The sequence below is a fragment of the Rhipicephalus sanguineus genome, chromosome 5, assembly GCF_013339695.2.
Source record: "Rhipicephalus sanguineus isolate Rsan-2018 chromosome 5, BIME_Rsan_1.4, whole genome shotgun sequence".
NCBI lineage: Eukaryota > Metazoa > Arthropoda > Arachnida > Ixodida > Ixodidae > Rhipicephalus > Rhipicephalus sanguineus.
This window is the reverse complement of record NC_051180.1, coordinates 88,629,983-88,648,590: the sequence shown is the minus strand read 5'-3', so window position 1 is coordinate 88,648,590 and position 18,608 is coordinate 88,629,983. Positions and strand designations below refer to the sequence as shown.

Genomic DNA, 18,608 nt, shown 5'->3' with positions numbered 1-18,608 from the left:
ATGGAGCGCGTGGGCTCTTCCTACCAAGACGACCAGTGGCCGCCAGAGCAGAGTAGCACAGTCCGGTCGAAGCCCCGTGGCGACATCGACCCCTGCGTCTGCTGCTTCAGGTCGACCTTGGGCCTCGCCGGGCTTATTGTGGTGATGCTGTTCCTCACAAAAATTGTCGACAAAACGGTACGCGTTACCTGCAAGCATGACAACGCTTTGCCATCGCATGACTGCCGGTGCATCGGCCACTCATTTACATGATCAAGAGTGGGCAATGTCGCGGGTTGATTGGAGGAACATGGGAGAGGCCTTTGCCCTGCAGTGGGCGTAGACAGGCTGATGATGGTGATGACGATGATGATGATGATTATGATGACTGCCGGTATAGAGACGTTGCCTCATCCCTTTGGCAGCACCAGCCGCCAGTGGGCGAGGGCCCATTTACATCGGCGACTGTTAGAAGGCGCGCGACCATTTGCATCTAAGCAGTAGAGGTTTTTGGTTAGTTGGTTCTTTGCTATAAATGACGTCATAGCGCTGAAAAGACAGGACGTGAAAGACAAGATATGCGCATGTCCTCTCGGACGTGAAACATGCGCATGCGCATGTTTCACATCCTGTCTTTCCAGCGTTATGGCGTCATTTATAGCATTCGCGACTATTTGCGATTAGAGTACGCTAAAACCACTTACCGCCAACTTGGTCGCGCGACCTCTGAGAGCCACCGATGTTAAGGATCCCTACAGAAATAAGTAGAAATAAACCTTCCTCGTCACGCAATCGTAAAGTGTAATTCGATGGAATCTGTTGCCACAAAAAGCAATATTAAAGCATTAAAACATACGAAGCATAGAGAGGGCGAGGAGTGGTTGACGGCCTTTTTTTACTGTACACGCCAGTTTACCGAAAATGACGTCACGGGTAGCGAAACTCAATCATTTAACCATGCAGTCAAACTCTTAGCGTCTTTAGGTCGCGATTTTCGAGGGTACATCAGGCCTGGTTGTTGAGGTTGCGGAAGACGCATAATATTTACAAAATGTCGCACGTTTCCTTATGTATTTGCCTAAGGCAAAGGCGCACTGCCATCTTCTTCGTCTTCTTTTTTTTTTCTCATTCGATTTTATTGTCCCTCTCCTGATATTAGGGATCTGTGACGTCATCAGTGAACTCGTGAGTTTTTGCATCGTTCGTGTTGACGCCGTCGGTAACTTTTCGCGTATTGTGTGGCGTCTATACAAGGCTTATGTCTTAATAAATTTTGCGCGGGCTCATTCCAATATGATTACACTGTGGCTGCCCTCAGTACTTGGTACTATATGCCATGCTTTTGGCGCTTGTTCCGAGGCGTAGTAGTTTACGTTGTTTTTTCGCAATATCTTCATTCGACATCGATTCTTTCCGCTTTTCTTCACTTCCCCGAGTTCAGCATTTCGTATATTGGGGTGGTCAACTAAACAGAGGCATACTTTCTCGCTTAGTCGTAGTCCAACAAAAATCCATCATTCAATGTATTTGCCAGCCCGTCCGTGCTCACCACGTTTGAAGGGCCAAACCATGCTCGTTAACGGGAGGGCGTTGCTGTTTTGCGGCTGTCGCAGTTGGAATTGGGTTTCTCTAATGGCGCACCTAGCCAGGGGCCCGTGGAAGCGACCTCACCGAAACGCCAGACGCAAGCGGCGCACAACCCATACGTCATAGTGACGGGGGATGCCTTCATCGACCCCACAGGGACAGATTCCAGGAACCCCACGACCAATCCGCGCGTGTCTTCGACTCGTCGTCCTTCGGCCGCGACCACGGAAACGCGGGAAGACACTGTTACTATCGATGGACCAGGGACAAAAGGCACCGCCACAGTGACACATGCGACAAGAAAAACGAAGGTAGCGACCACGCGTGTACGTAAATGTAGGACTCTATACTTTAGCTACACTCAGTTTTGTGAGACACAACTAATGAAACCGACAGACAGTTAAGCTAAGTAATGCATAAAGTGCATTATTTGTTCTTTCTTTAGTTTTAGTGTAATGACCTTGACTTACATTGGAAGGAATTTAAGTGGACGAAATAATCACTCTCCCATAATTCCAAGGTTGTGGGTTACAGATCCCATCGACGGAAAGGGCGATTTTTCGTCCACTTTCATTCCTTTATATTTAAGTCAAGGTCATTACACTACAACTAAAGAAAGAACAAATAATCTCTTTTATGATTTCCTTAGCTTAACTGTCTGTTGGTTTCATTAGTTGTGTCTAACAAAGAAACGAGGCCCTTCTAACAATTCCCCTTCTTTCGTACTCAGTTTTGTGAGTAACTTAGTAACTTGAAATTACTTGTGTGAGTGTTATCATAGGCGTGCGCAGAGTTCTGTATTGGGGTGGCGGGGCAGTTTCACTGCAGCTCCACCCCCTCCCCCCGTTGGTGGAGTCCGAAATAAAAGCTCCGCAATGAACTCAAAAATGAAAATGAAACACTGACGTGCTCTCAGTACGCCCCGCCATTGGCCCCCACTTTCTTGGAACAAAGGTGGGAAGAAAATAGTTCTTGGAATGCAGATTCACGGGACCCCAGCCTCCATTATCGTTCAAAAAACATGCGTGGCCATAACCCTGCGCATTAAACAATGACGTCACTGGGCCGACAGAGTAAAGCTATGGCGCAGAATTGGCGCCCACTTCAGGCGATCGGAGGTTGGTGGCCACCACCACCATTCTGTGCGCCCATCCATACTCTAAGAAAAAAGGTGCCCTTTGACTCTCTTTTTATACACGCAAGAGTCACATGTGCAGCACTCCCTTTAGAGAGGCAATAAGGTCGAAGTCTGGGTCAGTTGGTACATGACGCTGAGGCAAAAACCAGTCAAAAAGACGCCGGACAAGAGGAAGAAGTGACACACACAAGGACTGGACTAGCAACTGTGCTTTATTAGCTGACAGCACCAGAAGAACCACGGCGCATGCGCTAATCACGTAAAACCATGAAGTCAAAACCCAAAACAAGAAAAACCAAAGCAGAAAATGGTCCTGTCACTCTGGCGGTAGATTCTTGGCCGTTATGTAGGCCATTTTCTGCTTTGGTTTTTCTTGTTTTGGGTTTTGACTTCATGGTTTTACGTGATTAGCGCATGCGCCGTGGTTCTTCTGGGAGGTGCTGTCAGCTAATAAAGCACAGTTGCTAGTCCAGTCCTTGTGTGTGTCACTTCTTCCTCTTGTCCGGCGTCTTTTTGACTGGTTTTTGCCTTAGAGAGGCAAGTTGACGCTCTTTAGGAGAGTCGTGCATTGATTGTCTTTTGGAAAGTCGTACGTTCCACGACTCTCCTAAAGAGGGTCAACGTGCCTCTCTAAAGGGAGTGCTGCACATGTGACTCTTGCGTGTATAAAAAGAGAGTCAGTTCTTAGAGCGCATAGGCTTGCGCTCATCCTGTGCGCATGCCTGTAGGTATTATTAATACTCTAACATGATCACTTCCTGGTGCTGGGTTGTAATCATAAAGTAAGCGACTTGCACCAATTCCGTTACTTTCCCAGCCTAACTTCCATATGTTTCGTCTCAATTTTTCTCTGACACAAAGGCAAGATTCCGCGATTATAGTTTCGAGAGCTCTATCCTCTTTATCTCAAGTACGCCGCCTCAGTAATTCTTGAGTGTCCCTTAGGAAATTACGGCTTGAGTCTGCATCTTCAAAGTACCTGCAAGAAACGAGTCACGTTGTTCGACAATTATTGGCCTGCTCGAACATTTTATTAAAGGGCAGTAACTAGGTTACCTTTCAGCTTAGTACTCGGCAAAGTAACTTATTTCTCCTTGTATTTACCGTATGCCTGACTGCGACGACAAAGTCGACTACTAAGCCGACTACCAAGCCGACAACTAAGCCGACGGAAACGCCCAAGACAAGCCCGACAACACGAACGCAAACATCGAAACCGGCAACAGCTCATCCGACACCGGCAACATCAACAGAAAAACCGCTGCCACCGGAGCCATGCACAACCAGCGACTGCCGGTCCCTGGCCGACTATCTACGTAGCCAAGTAGACGCCAACCGTGACCCATGCGTAGACTTTTACGAGTACGCCTGCGGCAACTATCGTGGCGGCTCCGTCTTGCTTGAGGTACCTGACCATACACATATCCGACTTTTACATGTTTGAAAGTACAAGCTGTCGTTCTTGCTGAGGTTATATTGTGGCGAGTTCGAATCCCTGCCGCGTTGGCCCCGTGTTTAACGAAAATTGTGCCTCCGTTTGTCTTTGCACGTTTGTCTTTGCATTGAAGAGATAGATAACTTAAATGGGTCCAGTGGTTTGGGGACTAGGTCTCCACATAAATGGTGTCCAGTGGCCCTTGGGCCCTGGCGGCGTCTTGAGCCAGTTGGACGGCCCAGAGTTGATCTTCCGGGTCCGCGCTAAGCCGTACGGCCTCCCACTGCCCCAGCAGTCATTAACAATTTTCCGACCCTGTCGAGTAAACCGAGGGCAAGCCCACAGGATGTGTTTCAAATGCTCCCGTTCCCCGCTTAATTGGTATTTGTCATCCTATTCATTTAGGTATTAATGGCTGTAGGCCGCCGGATTCGGATATGCGTCGATTTGGAGGAGGCGCCAGGCCACCGTCTGCGTCTTATTGAGGGTGGGGTGGGCACGGGATACCGATCTCTCGCCAATCTATAAAAACTCACAGGGTCCCTTATGCATTCACCTAAGACGACCGGAAGGCGAAATCCATCTTCATTTTCTTCTCAGTCGTGCTGACGCCGCGGACGCGGGACGCCAGGTCAATTTTCGCGTTTTATGAGGCATCTAAGGCTTTCGCCTTAATAATCTATTCCATTATAACTAACTATGCGCACCTCTCTCATCTCTGTCTGAGTCTGTTCTCTGACTTGGTTAGTGAGCTCTCGAGCCACTGTGTGAGCCGCCTCATTTCGAGGCAGGGAGGCATGCGCAGGTGTCCAGATGATCTGTACGTGCACGGCCGCGGGATGCAAACGCACATTGCGCGCTTTTTCATCTAGCGGGCACGGTACTTGTATGCAGTCACGTAGAAACGATGTCCTTCCTATGAGTAAATTATTCTTTCATAATATCAAAAGCACCAGTCTCGTCAGGAAAAGACCCTTAGCAAGCGTGATGACGCGCAAGACAAAACGAAGGTGCGGTAGTTTCCTTGGTTCCCGCAGCAACCCGTGGTGACGTGATAGATTTATACGGCGGCTGCTGTGGCCTCCATAACTGTTTATTTTTTCGATATGAATAGCATCGCGTTCCGCGGAGCCAGAGACTTAAAATACGAAGCTTCAGGGAATTTCACTGAGTCAGTGTCGCCAAGTTACGATGAAGAAACTTCGAAATTTATTACGTCTCAGTGATATTCAGGTGCTGATGTTTTCGCGCTAAATTCAGAAGTGAAACTGTAGGCTTCACTTTCTCTTCTGAAAATGAACTCATGACGGTGAAAAACGATAAACGGTATTATCAATGAACGTTCAATCAGTACAAACTGGTCTAGTGTTTCACTTTAAAGCCCATTTAGAAGTCTTGCTCTAGGTGGTCAAAATTCACCAGAAGTCATCCTCTGTATGCGACGTCTTTCTCAATCGTGAATTTCGATTTTGTTGTAGCTGCTGCTGTTGCTGTTATTGTTGTTGATTCTGATTATGATGATGATGGTGTCGTTGTTGTTGTCATTGTTCTTACTGTCATCGTTCTTTGTTGTTAGTGCGTTTGTTTGCTTGGTTATTTTTCGTTTTCCTGTTGCGGAAAAGATAGGCCGTCGCTCACAGGACCCTTACGATCGGAATGTAGTGCAAATACGAGATAATACGGGAGGGGCCGAGCTGCCCCCCCCCCCTCCCCTGCCACTCCTGAGCGCACGCCTATGCCGCCGCGCATTCCAAATGACAGGTCACTGGTCGAACCGTCCCACATTCGTACTGCTGTCTCCGTTTTAGCGCTGACCTTCATCACGTGCACAGATGGGCCAGCGCGTGACGGCGGCGGCCGACCATCTTCTGCCGTCGGTGGACGTGCCGGACCGATCCCAGACTGCCGTGCAGAAAGCGGTCGGAATGTTCCGGGCGTGTCTGGCCGCCCCGGTGGACAATCGACGGGTCGAAATGCACGCCCTCAAGGACTTCATGGTCTCGCTAGACATTGACCTCCTGGCAGAGGAGTCGTCCGACCCGAACCCCGGTCGCGACGTGGTTCGACTCTCGCTCGAGTACGGTCTGCCCGCCTTCGTCGAGTTCAGAGTTAACAGATACCAGATACCGAGAGGGAAACCGTTACTCGAGGTACGGATGCGTTCGACTGCGCTGGCGGTGATACCGAGACATCAGCGCTTAAAGTCTGGCTCCATCGAAGGGGGGTCTCTTGTGATTCGAGCAAAAGTGGCGAGGGAAATAAAGAGTGAGATAGGAAAAAAGCGACTGATTGCTTGCTTGACACATCACTTTATACAAATGGGCAAAATAACTTTGAAAGGTAATCTCTTTTTTTTTTTTTTGCTCCGCTTTTGACGCATACTTGACACCTGCGATCCCCAAGCTCTGCCAGTATGTCCGACGGTATCTGACGTAAAACAGCTCATTGATATGAACCGTCGACACTTCTAACATATGTAACATTATTTGCGACACCATTATTTTATAGTGTACGTGACATCAAAGACAAAAGGTAACGATTCTGAACAGTCTCGACGGTCATGGTGTACATGGCTGATTGTACCTTCATTGGAAATTACGTTTGCCAACAAGCACCCCTACATTCTAGCCAGAGGAGTCTCAGACCCCTTGTAAATTTTGGGGGGGGGGGTCGAGACCCCCCGGAACCCCCCTGACTTTAAGCACTGACAGAGAGACACAAGTGATGGAGAGGCAGGGATTTTAACCGGGGCCAAAGCATCTGGTTGCTGTGCAGTGAGAGCTATGTAAGACTCGCAGTGTCTACATTTGTGGGCAGCAGTTTGGTATGATTGGTGTGCCATGCATGGTGCAATAAGGGCGAAAGATCAGAAGGAGACAGGGCGACGAAAAACACGTGTTCCTTGTCGTACCGTCCCCCTTAGCGTGTTCACCGTTATTAAACTGTGTTTAAGGACGCTTGTTTTGCCAGCATAGCTGTTCAAGAAACCCAGCTCGCGTTTTAGCCGGCATCTAATATAATTGTACACACATATCAACGTTTTCTGGCGCCCTTTATTGCCATTTTAACAAAGGTATGTAAGCTAATACGTTCTGCTTACAAAATAGTAAAACTTAAAAGACCAATTTTGCGCCCAGTTGACCTATAGCGTATGCCCATATTGAAGACAGCTTACAATTACGCATGGGTTACCAGACGTGTTAAATTCGACATCTTATATTCTTCACTAAAATGCAGGTTGGCAACGCAGGTAGGACTTGGTGGCCTGGCGTGGGGCTGCATAAGCAGCTTGGCTCAGAGCACGATTCTGTAACATCAACTTAGTGAGGCTTGCACTCATTTCGCGGTCTTGACCTTGTTACACTGACTTGCAGGTCGCCCTGGCCAACAGCGATGATGCGTGGTTCGCGGAACGAGTGCTGCTGAGATCCAACGTGACGGCTTCCTACTACAGCGCAGCCATCGCACATTACTCCGGGAGAGCACCTAGCAAAAGTACGAAGGCGCTCGTCTCACAGCTGTCAGCACTTGAAGATGAAGGTAGGATTCGTGCACGTCAGAAGCTTCTCATCTATGTACAGCTACGAACTCATTTCTTCCACGCATGATCTAGCTTATGTCCTGCAGGGTCGCAAGTGCAGCCAATAGCCTGCACTTGCGACACTGCAAGTGCAGTTCCACACAAATAGCCTCTTCCACACGGTCTCTTTCGATCGCGATCATTCCCAGGATTTGGGGACATCTCTACGTAACGCCATCGCTCGGCGGCAGCAACGGCGTCCTGCCATAACTGAATGGGAAATAAGCGAAAAAAAAATCACATTTTTTGAAAAAAGCAACTTATCAAAAATGACTCCGGGTTCTATACAGCAGACACCTACTGGAACATTTTGGCTAAATTGCAGTATCGCACTACAAAGCGTGTGGCTTCCCAGGACAATTGGACGCCGCTCATTAGAAACACATGGGGCCCCATTGTTAAATACTAAACACTCTGGGAAGCCACGCGGTTTTGTAGTGCGATACTGTAAGTTTACCAGAATATTCAAATAAGTCTCTGCTGTATAGAACCGAGAGTCGTTTTTGATAACTAGCTTCTTTAGTCCGATGTGATTTTTTTAGTCTATTGCCCATTCAGTTATGGCAGGTCACCGCTGTCATCGATCAGAGATGGCGCTACGCGCACATGTCCCCAAATCCTGGTCATGCGGGCCTGATCCGGATTAAGCTCCATCCTGCAATCGAGTGCTACTGCAAGGTGTTTTTCTTTTTTATTCACGATCGGACCTGATCCAGGTCAAGAAAATCGCGATTTGCTAATGGCTGCGCTCTCTAGCTGAGTGTGCTGGAAACGCTAAGAACAACAAAACCTAAAGCGACCCTAGTGCAAGACTTAGGGGTGTGGGAGTGGCACTTGCATCGGTTCCATTCCTTTTATATGCATTTTAGGCGTTCATGTTCGGAGCGATGCCGAAGCCACGTATAGAATGAAGCGCGTGGTTGAGGTCTGAGACATCAGGTGTCGCAATGAAGCCCCATCCGGGTTTCATGGGTTTCTCGGATGTAATTGTTGCTTACACTAATTTCTACTACGTATATGACTCAAATTCTGGCTTATGACATACCTTCATGTGCACTCTATCATATAAAACACCTAGCTTAACACATTCCCTCACTTTTATACAAGTTTTCATTTTTATCAGTGTTTTCGGACAACTCGCACCGGCTCTAGATAGCGTGGTATGGAAAATAGCAAAGAGTGTCATGCGGTGCTCGTACGTCTAAAAGTAAAAGTACCTCCGACAAAAACACTTAACACTGTGCTTTATAAGCAAAAGTGTGCAATGAAATTGAAATAATATCGAAAATTAAGCAAATTTTGCGAATCGGCCTCTGTAGCTAGACCGTGGGCAGAGTGTGTGTGTGTTTGTGTGTGCATGTGTGTGTGTTTAAGGCAACAAGTCACAAATGAGTGGTCCCGATTGACATTCCAACTATTATTTGTGTATGAAACTTGCTAAAAAGCTGAGTGCTGTTTCCTTCTTGCCTTCAAGCATCTCTGTTGGAGCACTGTCGATCCACTTCACAATATGAACATCGATGATGATCTGTGAATGTTGTCTCTCCCATGCCATGCGACTATTCCATCGGTAAGACAAGTGACGCAATCCTTGCAATTTCCTGCGCAGTTCAAACATTTATGATCAAGGAGAAAGAGCGTCTGGACGAGCACTGGACTTTCTTATCAGTAAGGAACATCCTCGACCCAGCAGAAGAGCAGAAGAAAGGTGAGCAAAGTTCTGCTTTGCGCATACTCTTCAGTCGTACACATATTCTACAGCCATAAATACGGGCGCTAAGTAATCGAAGTTCTTTCCTTCTCAGGACGTTAGTCGCGGAAACTGTTACGATTTTCAGTGTCGTTGTCATCAATTTGATCTGAGTAACTAATTGCGTATCTCCAAGAAGCTAGCTACAGGGGAGCTTCTAGCTGCTGGGCCGCGAATGATGTCTTGATGAATAGTACATTGACGTTTAGATCATGAAAGCGGTGGCGGATCGTTGTTTCAAACAAGGAAGCAGTGTGTGTGCGTCTGTGTGTTTTCGCGGTATGTAAACAAACGTATAGTTAGGTGGGTGAGCGCGTACGCGGTGTTACTTTTCTTTCCGTTGCGTCGCCTGTGCTATACACCTTGTAGACCCGCATAAATAACGTATTTTGTCGCAGACGAATTTGAGCGCATCATAAAAGAATACTCACGGGGCCGCTACACGGACGACGACGGTGTCTACGTCAACTCCAACGCCCACGCGCTGCTCAAGCTTCTCGTGACGTCAGGCAGGGAAGCCGAGTTTCACCGTCTCGTATCCTGGAGCATCGTGCGTCAGCTCGCCGGCTTCGGCCGCAGCAGCGAGACTTTCAGCCTCATGCCTAGCCTGAGAATTTGGTACAAGTGCGTCGTCAAAGTGTCGCAGGTCATGGAGGCACCGCTCATGGGAGTTTACCTGCTGCAAGGTGCGCGTAGTGAGCATGTACTCTATATGAGCCATTTCGTTAGCGCGAATATTTCCGTAAAGAGGAGAGAAATATTACTCGAATCGCTTGTGGTACAGAAGGTTCCGAAATGAAAGCGAACGGAAGACAGAAATGGCGATGCCCTTGCTTCGGGGTGGACACCATTGACGCGTACACGTTCGGTTGTGCGTTGTCTAACTCCGATGAAATGTGGCTACTACTGCTGAGGTCCTGGGGTCAGCCGTGAACATTTAGCATAATTAATTAATTAAATGATCAAATATTAAGCAGCTAATTAATTAAATAAATAATATCGGCTAGTGTCGGCTAAGGGTGGCTTAATGTTGGATAATGTTGGTTAGGGCTGGCTAGTGTCGGTTAATGTTGGATAAATTATGGCTAATCTTAGGCATCCACTAACACCAATGTCCTCATTCAAGTCTCGTTCCAACGAACAGAGTTGTCTACCTCTCTGTTTTTTTTTTCTCTCAATACATACATCGTTGCCGAGTGCTTAGAAGCCCGTCGCGTTTCAATGCTCGACACCCGCTGTGCAGCCGTGCCCGAGGACTACCTCGCGGAAGTGGACAGCATCTTCTCGCGGCTCAAGAAGTTCTACGAGACTCAGCTGAGGCACAGTTCGTGGCTCGACTCGCTGTCCCTCCAGTACGCCCTGACCAAGCTGCGCGCGATGCGAATGGCCAACGGGCTCCCGCACGACATGCGCAACGCTCGCGACATGGACGCCCGCTTCGCCGAATTCCCGGAGTCGCCGAGCGGAGGCTCCTTCTGGCGCGCCTGGCTAAGCGCGGCGCGCATTGTGAATCGCCTCGGGGTGATCAGTAACTCGTCGTCCGACATTGTATTCACTTCGGGCAGTGGGGTAGCCTACTACGGGACGGTACTCAACGAGGTATTCGTACCGGCCGGCATGATTGGCAAGCCAGTGTTCTACAAGCAGGGCCCGGCTGCACACAACTACGGCGTGATTGGAATGGTACGTGAGAAAGACAGGGCAAGAAAAGAGAGAGGTCTGAGGCCTTTCACACTGCTACTACTAGGTTATCGTAAAATCGATTCTAAACGTCAATTATATTTTCATTAAGGTAGTAAACTGCAGAACGCAAATTAGGTACTGGAGGTATAATAACACACACAGCACAGGACAGGCGCTATACGTTGTGTGTGTTTTTCTATGCCGTGTACCTAATTTGCGCTCTGCAGCTTACTACTATGAACCAAATAGCCCAGCAACGAATTCACTTTATCATTAGGGTAGTCCGGATACACAGCGAATAAACGATAGACCAAGTCTCTCTGTGTTTCATGCGCCTTGTGCATTTGCGCTTAAACCGGGAAGCTGTGGCAGTTATTGTCGAAAGATGGCGCTTCGGTTATATTGTGGTTAGAGTTACTGTGTAGGCTACCTTTAGGTAGCAGAGTTGCGCATAGGTCTGGCAAGCAACCACAGTTATGCGGCGAAGCCGCTCTCCGTTTTTTTTTTGCAGGCGACATGCCTACCGTGCCGCCGATCGACATGTTTGGCGTGTCGAAGACCGGGGATTAAAGGGGTCATGAAGCACCCCTTGGGCTTGTTGAAAAAACACATCCTGCGGAAAGCTGACACGGCTATGAACTGATCTGCAAAATATTACAATCGTGCGCGCCGCGTAAAGGCCACAAGCGGAGCGCGAAGTTGCCGTTTCTTCAGGCGCCCTCTTTTCAAACGGAGACCGGTTCTCACTCTCGTCGATGGGCGGGGCGTCTGCACGTTGACGTCGCGGATCTGCCAGTTTACGTCGCAAGAGATATAGCATGCTTACTGGCCGATACCCGGATGAGATGAGCTTCTTTCCACGGGGTGCAGCCACTTGCCCGCGCCGCACTCCTCAGTCTGCTAAATTTACACGGTAGCCGCATTCGCGCACGCGAATCACAACGGGAGAGCGATCGCGTTTCATGACGCGCGCTGACGTAACTTCTTTCCCCTGTGCCATCCCTCCCTGTCTAGCTTCCAGTGCGCTCGTCGGCACGAGAAAAGAGAGAAAGCGCTGAGAGCGTGCGCCACAGCCCCGTAACTCCGCTCATTCTTGACGGATTTGAGAAATTTTTGCGGCAATCGATTCGGGAGGCAGTAAACTCCGATACTGAGGTCATTAGATCATTACCTGGAAAAGTGGTTCATGACCCCTTTAACTTAACTGTCGATGTCTGGTGTCAATCCAATTCCCTACAGCGGTGGCGTAGAGAAATACAAAAATTGGCCCAAGCGGCAGCTTCTCCGCAATGCATGGTTGATAGCGGCGTTCGGAAGACAGATGCGCAACTCTACTACCTAAAGCTAGTATGTACAGGAACTCTAATTGTGGTTGTGCTTAGTTGCAAATAATGTGCAAGGCGGCCAAAATGAAACAATGTTTGGAGACTGAAAAACAACTAAATCGGGAACAAGTAAGCATATATGTGCTTTTACGGAAACTCATATACTGGCGATACGGAGGAGCCGCCGCTTATTCCAGGCAACATCTGCAGAGGGTACTGGGAGGACACCACAAAGAGAAGAAAAAAGAAAGAAGAAAAAGGGTTGACAGAGTGGGCGTGCTCATTTCCCAGAAAGTCAAGTTGGCGCAGTATAAAACTTACTTCAAGGGAACGTGTCCGGGTGGAGGAGAAGATCGCTGGAAAGAAAATGGGTTAAACTTCGTCGGAATTGAAGCGGCGTTCTGGATAGAGGCAATATTGAGGAAGCGAGCAGTGGAGTTATATCGGACAGCAAATAGCGAAATCAAAAGATAAAAGTTCAGTGATAATTCTAGGGGGAGTTCTTTCCTACAAGGACAAGCGCTGGACTTGCAACAGCTGTTATTGGGAAAATTGCACATACGGAATATATATGCTGTCCGACACAGACGTCATCAACCGCACATGCATAAATACGCCATCACTTTATATGAAAGAGATGGCGTCGCCAACGCATGTACAGGTCATGACGTCAATGTCTGACAGCGTCCACATAAATGTTCCCCAATAAGAGTTCCTTGTTGTTCGAAGCCAGATCAGTGTGTCTGAGAACGATATGCAAGAAATTTTCCAACGAAGACGATTCGTGCTTAGTGTTTGGAAGGACGCAGAAACCGTAGGACATATTGTGATCGAATGCCAAAGTACCCACGCAAGAGTCGAGGAAGGATTGTGTGTGCCCGAACCATTTAAGTTTGATGACAGCTCGGGGAAACCTAAGTGAAAAGGTGACTGAGGCTAGTGAGAGGGTGCTGGAAAATTGGTGGCGGAATATAAGGTAGACATGAGAATATGTTTCTGTAACAGTAATATTAGGAATTGAAATTTGTTCCACGAATGCTGCAGATCATAAAAATATCCAATAAAAAACGTGGTGGCACTAGCCATCGCCCTAATTCAAAAATGGGGCACTTAACATCACACATCCATCCATCCATCCGTCCATCCATATAAATAGGAAAGAGATGTTTACAGTATCAATAAGGGGGGCGGGGTGAAGAGATTTCTAGGACCTGTGGCTTTATAGGCATTGCTAGCAGTGCATCATAGGAAGAGGCTTGTGCGAAGGAATAAATAAATAAATAAATAAATAAATAAATAAATAAACACGAGTCAAATAGATGCACTGAACGACGATGATTGGTGGTTGATGAAGGTGGTTGTGATGATAATGATGATGACATACCCGTGCAGATCATAGCGCACGAGATGACGCATGGTTATGATGCCCAAGGTGTGAACATCGACGCCGGCGGCCTGTGGCGCCACTGGTTGACCCAATGGTCCCGGTGGAAGCATAGAAGCGTCATGCACTGCCTCCAGCTATCTCACGCCAAGGTCAGAACGCCATGCCCCTGAAACGTCCCCAGGACGCATCTTCTTATTAACGTTGCTGAATTTTCTGCACTAAAACTGCTTGACAGAACACCGGTCATGTCGCTCAAATCGTTAGAGGGACACTAAAGAGAAAAACGGTTTTTCTCATATTAGTAAATTATACTCTTTCATAGTACCAAAGTCACCACGCTTGCCGCGAGAAGACGCTTGGTTAGCGAGAAAAGACGCAAACAGAAAATGCAGGTGGCGACGCCACCTTGAAATTCTCGCACCAAACGCCGCGACGTCATAGGTTTTGACGGCGTCTACTAGGCCCTGCGTAGCTCCTAATCGGTAAAAAATGAAGTACGTTGTCCTGTGAGGTTGCCATAGACTTAACATATCAAGTTCCAGGAAGTTTGTTCGAGCGAATATCGCCAAAATACGAAAAATGCGCTTTGAAATCCGTGACGTCACGAGCGGAGATTTCGGCGCGAACTTTAAAAACGAAATTTTGACTTCGATTTTATCCTCTATTAATAAACCTGTGATGGTGAAGTTATCCGCATTATCAATTTATCAATCTAAATTGACTCGTTGTTTCCCTTTAGTGTCCCTTTAAGCTATAATACAGGAATTATTGGGTAGTCTATGAGATCTACCTGACATACGTGTCTGCGGCCTTTATTTTCCTTTACTGACATAAATTCCAAGGCGTGCTCCTACATTTATGTCGCGCGGACGAAATTCAGGCAAGTCCGCGTATACTAGCCGCAGTTCCTATGCTCTCTTAACTGATCCGCTTGGGGTCGCTACGTTGGGCCTTGCACTGAGCACTAGCATAGGATGCGATTGAAGGGCGCGGGTTCGATTCCCGGCCACGGCGGCCGCATTCCCATGAGGGAGAAATGCAAATAACGCCCGTGTGCTGGGGCGTAGCCGAAATTTTTCAGTTTTGCGTGTGTATATATGCACGCACTCATACAAACGAACGCACGAACATACATAAAGTATGGTTGAACCTCCCCCCCCCCCCCGAAAAAATTTCTGGTTACGCCCCTGCCCGTGTGCTTAGATTGAGGGGCACGTTAAGGAACCCCAAGTGGTCGAAATTATTCTCTAGTCCCCCACTGCGGCGTCGCTTATAATCATATCGTGGTATTGGCACGTAAAACACCAGCAATTATTATTAAATGATTATTATTATTAGGATGCGTTGAAGGAACCTGAGCGAGTCTCAAAACGTCGGGATATGCTGCTCAATATACATGACGACATATTCCACCATGCAAGCCCGTAGCCAGGAACTTTCTTTCTGAGGGGGGGGGGGGGGGACTTGCTGAAAACCTTGACTATTTGAGAAAAACACCTACTTCGCCACAATTTTGGAGCGGGCCCGGGCCCCTAGACACCCCCCCCCCTCCTGGCTACGGGCCTGCCACCATGACTTCACGACATAGGTACCTGTCAAGAAACGAAACAAAAATTGACTGTATAGGCAAGCTAATATTCTATGACTTATGGTGCTCTAGGGCATTCTTTGTTGCCGTTGTCGTTGTTGCTGCTGCGGACCTTCGAATTTCGAGAATTGAGTACTGGCGTTTTATGTGCCTCCTTTAGCGAAACGGTATGTTTAACTTATTCTGTTAACATCACTGCTAAGCATACTCATGCATTAGAATATACTGGCGTAACAATAAAAAATTCTTTTTGAATTTCTTTTCGTTTCCCCTCTCCCCCTAATAGCAGTACAAAATTTTCACTGTGCCACGTGCACTATTATCATATTTTTTTTCTATTTGAATGTTTGTATTTATTTTGTGTCTTGCTGTGTTCTTTCATGCCATTTTAAATGTATATGTATTTTATGTGTATTATGTTTATGCGAAGGTTTGATTGCTGTCACTTTTCTGCCTTGTTTCGTCGGGATGCGGGGCCTGTCAAGCTGCGTTTCATTCGCAGCTTTTTTCCCGCATTCCACAGCACCGTTTGTATTACTTTATACGTACAAGTGTCTAAACCAGGGGTCTCAAACGCGCGGCCCGCGGGCCGCGGGCCGCGTGCTCTCTCCCCCGCGCGGCCCCGCGGGCCGCATGACAGCAGCCCGAGTACCGCACATGACTGTCCTCGCCCCACATTTTTTTTCTTAATAAGTATGTTCACGAGCAACACAGGCATGACTGGCCTAAAGCAGTCTTTTCGTGAGGCACCCCACGTGTTTACCATGTGTTGAAACATAACCGTGAAACAAAAACTATATTTCAGAATCGGCATCCAGGTTTTAGTCATTTTAGAGATCAATATCGACATGCTTTGGAATCCTGGCGCCAAATCTCCTTCAGAGATGACTCGTATATGAGATATGGGAAAGGCTTTCTTTCAAATAGCAACGTTTGCTGACAATTTGTACAAGCCTCCCCTCCCCCTCTCTCCAACCCTCGTCACTGTCCCGGCCTTTGCGCAACTAAATTGCGTGACTGCGGCCCGCTGGCTAAGGTGATTTTCAGACTCCTGGTCTAAACAATGTAAGCATTGTAAAAAAAAATGCGGGAAAGTAAACCGTGTTTGCACGCCCTGTCTTTTTACAATGAATACTTACCAACTAGCTCAGCTCTCTGTTATTCTCAAACTCAATATGATTATGACTCATGAAGCAGTGGGAGACTACGGATTAATATCGACGACCTGGGGTTATTTAACGTGCTCGGGTGTTCTTGCATTTTACTTCCATCGAAATGCAACCGACTTCGCCGGGAGTCTAGCCAACGTCCTTGAGCTTAGAGGTGCTACAACTTACCTGCTCTAGGCTATACACAACGGTGGGTCCGAGCATCGAGGTTGCAGACCTTCGCTTAACGCATTAAATAAAGATCGATCGTGTCGCATTTTGAGTCAGACAGAACCAAATAACTACATATTAAAGGGCCCCTCAACCACCTACGATATTTTTTTAACACTTCAAGGAAATTCACCCATCGAGTTCAGAGTGCCGTCGCGATCAGCAGTGCCAAACGCGGCAGCGCTACGCGCCGCGGGCGCCCCACGAATTCCAAGAAACAATCCCTTGTCGTCACAGAGTTTTTGAATAGTACACTAGACAGAAATCTGGCGCTTGTGTCTATGGGAGATGCAACGCTCCCATAGACACTGAACGATCGCAGCCCCAGAGTATCCTGTGGTAAATATTGTAAGAAACTCTACGCTTCTCCTCTCCGCGCCTTTCGGTATCCTCAGCGTTGGCCGTGACGTCACCATTCGCGTCTGGTCATGTCGTCTACAAAAGGACTTATTTGTCTTCCTACGCGCGACTCCTTGTTTTTCCTCTTCGCACGCGAGGAGGAAAACTCGGCCCGAAAGAGAGACGAGCCAACGAATATAGCGTAGCGAAAGAAAGAGCGAAACGAGTGAGGGCCGTATTTCGATCATAAAAGGCGTGCAACTCCTCCATGACGGCACCATTTCAAAACATCCTCGCGGCTACGTGTTCGTTTTCTACTCGCGCACAACTGCAATACCATAACTGGCGGCGGCTGCATTTTCGATGGAGGCGAAAATGTTTGAGGCCCGTGTATTTAGATTTAGGTGCACGTTAAAGAACCCCAGGTGGTCGAAATTTCCGGAGCCCTCCACTACGGCGTCTCTCATAATCATATCGTGGTTTTGGGACGTTAAACCCCAGATATTAAAAATACCATAACTGAATTTCGACCTCTGGTTTGTTCAGGGTCCCTTTAAATATACACATGGACCAACCCATTGGCGTCCTTGTTCAGGTGAGCAAGACGGACAATCTGGACCGCCACTCCTCCGAAAACCTGGCCGACTTCGTCGGGTCGCTGGTGTCGCACGCGGCGTTCAGCTCTCTTCCCGATCGCCTGCGTCGCATCACAGTGCCCGGCAACTCCGCGCTCAACTTGACCAGCGAGCAGCTGTACTTCGTGTCCCGCTGCGTCATATGGTGCACGCGCATCGAAACCCGCTATCAGGACTACAACGAGGGCAGTCACGCCGCCTACCGGGCGAGATGCAACGTACCAGCAATGAACATGCCCAGCTTCGGCGAAGCTTTCAACTGCCCGCCGGGCTCCCAGATGAACCCCGTGGATAAATGCGTCTTCTAGAAGGATATTCCTTCGGGGGGGGGGGGGGGGGGGGTAATGGCGTTCCTGTATCGCTAATGCCCCCGAAGGAGTATTCATGCGTGATGCCCGAAAACGGACCAAGAAGATGCAAAAGTAACCAGAGCGAATTTTTATTTTCTGCTAACGGCTTATGGACATTTGTCATCGCCTCAAATTGATTCGTAAAAGCTTTTTTTTAACATTTCGCAAACTGGAGCGACAAGGTAGAGCTGGATGCGTGGAAACATAACGTAAGCGTTTGCTGTGACGTGAGTGAATACATTTCGTACGTTTTCTTCAATCCCACTCGGCGACCTTTGTGGTGTGTGCTAGGATGCCTCGATGTGTCCGCCTCCTCCGGTGGCGCTGGCATCCGGGCGCCCTATTGTGAGCATCGTTGAAGAGCCACGCACGGTGCACACCTGCGCCAATGGCTGGCAATTTACGGGCAGTCGTGACGCAGAGCAAGACATATCTTAATCGCCTCGGTATACC

At 48.1% G+C, this 18,608-nt stretch overlaps 1 protein-coding gene across 1 annotated transcript; it reads left to right on the top strand.

The window, feature by feature from the left end:
- LOC119394814 (neprilysin-3) lies at nt 1-18,113 on the top strand. The gene is made up of 8 exons (XM_037662119.2): nt 1-177; nt 5,972-6,289; nt 7,514-7,679; nt 9,329-9,427; nt 9,868-10,155; nt 10,713-11,152; nt 13,870-14,013; nt 17,766-18,113. Exons 1-8 carry the CDS (start codon nt 1-3, stop codon nt 18,111-18,113), a joined length of 1,980 nt encoding a protein of 659 aa, XP_037518047.2.
- Nucleotides 18,114-18,608: the final 495 nt, after the last annotated feature.

Coding starts and splice junctions, on each gene's coding strand:
- LOC119394814 (XM_037662119.2), top strand. CDS start 1: ATGGAGCGCGTGGGCTCTTCCTACCAAGACGACCAGTGGCCGCCAGAG. Junction 178..5,971: donor CAAAAATTGTCGACAAAACG/GTACGCGTTACC, acceptor TCACGTGCACAG/ATGGGCCAGCGCGTGACGGC. Junction 11,153..13,869: donor ACTACGGCGTGATTGGAATG/GTACGTGAGAAA, acceptor ATACCCGTGCAG/ATCATAGCGCACGAGATGAC.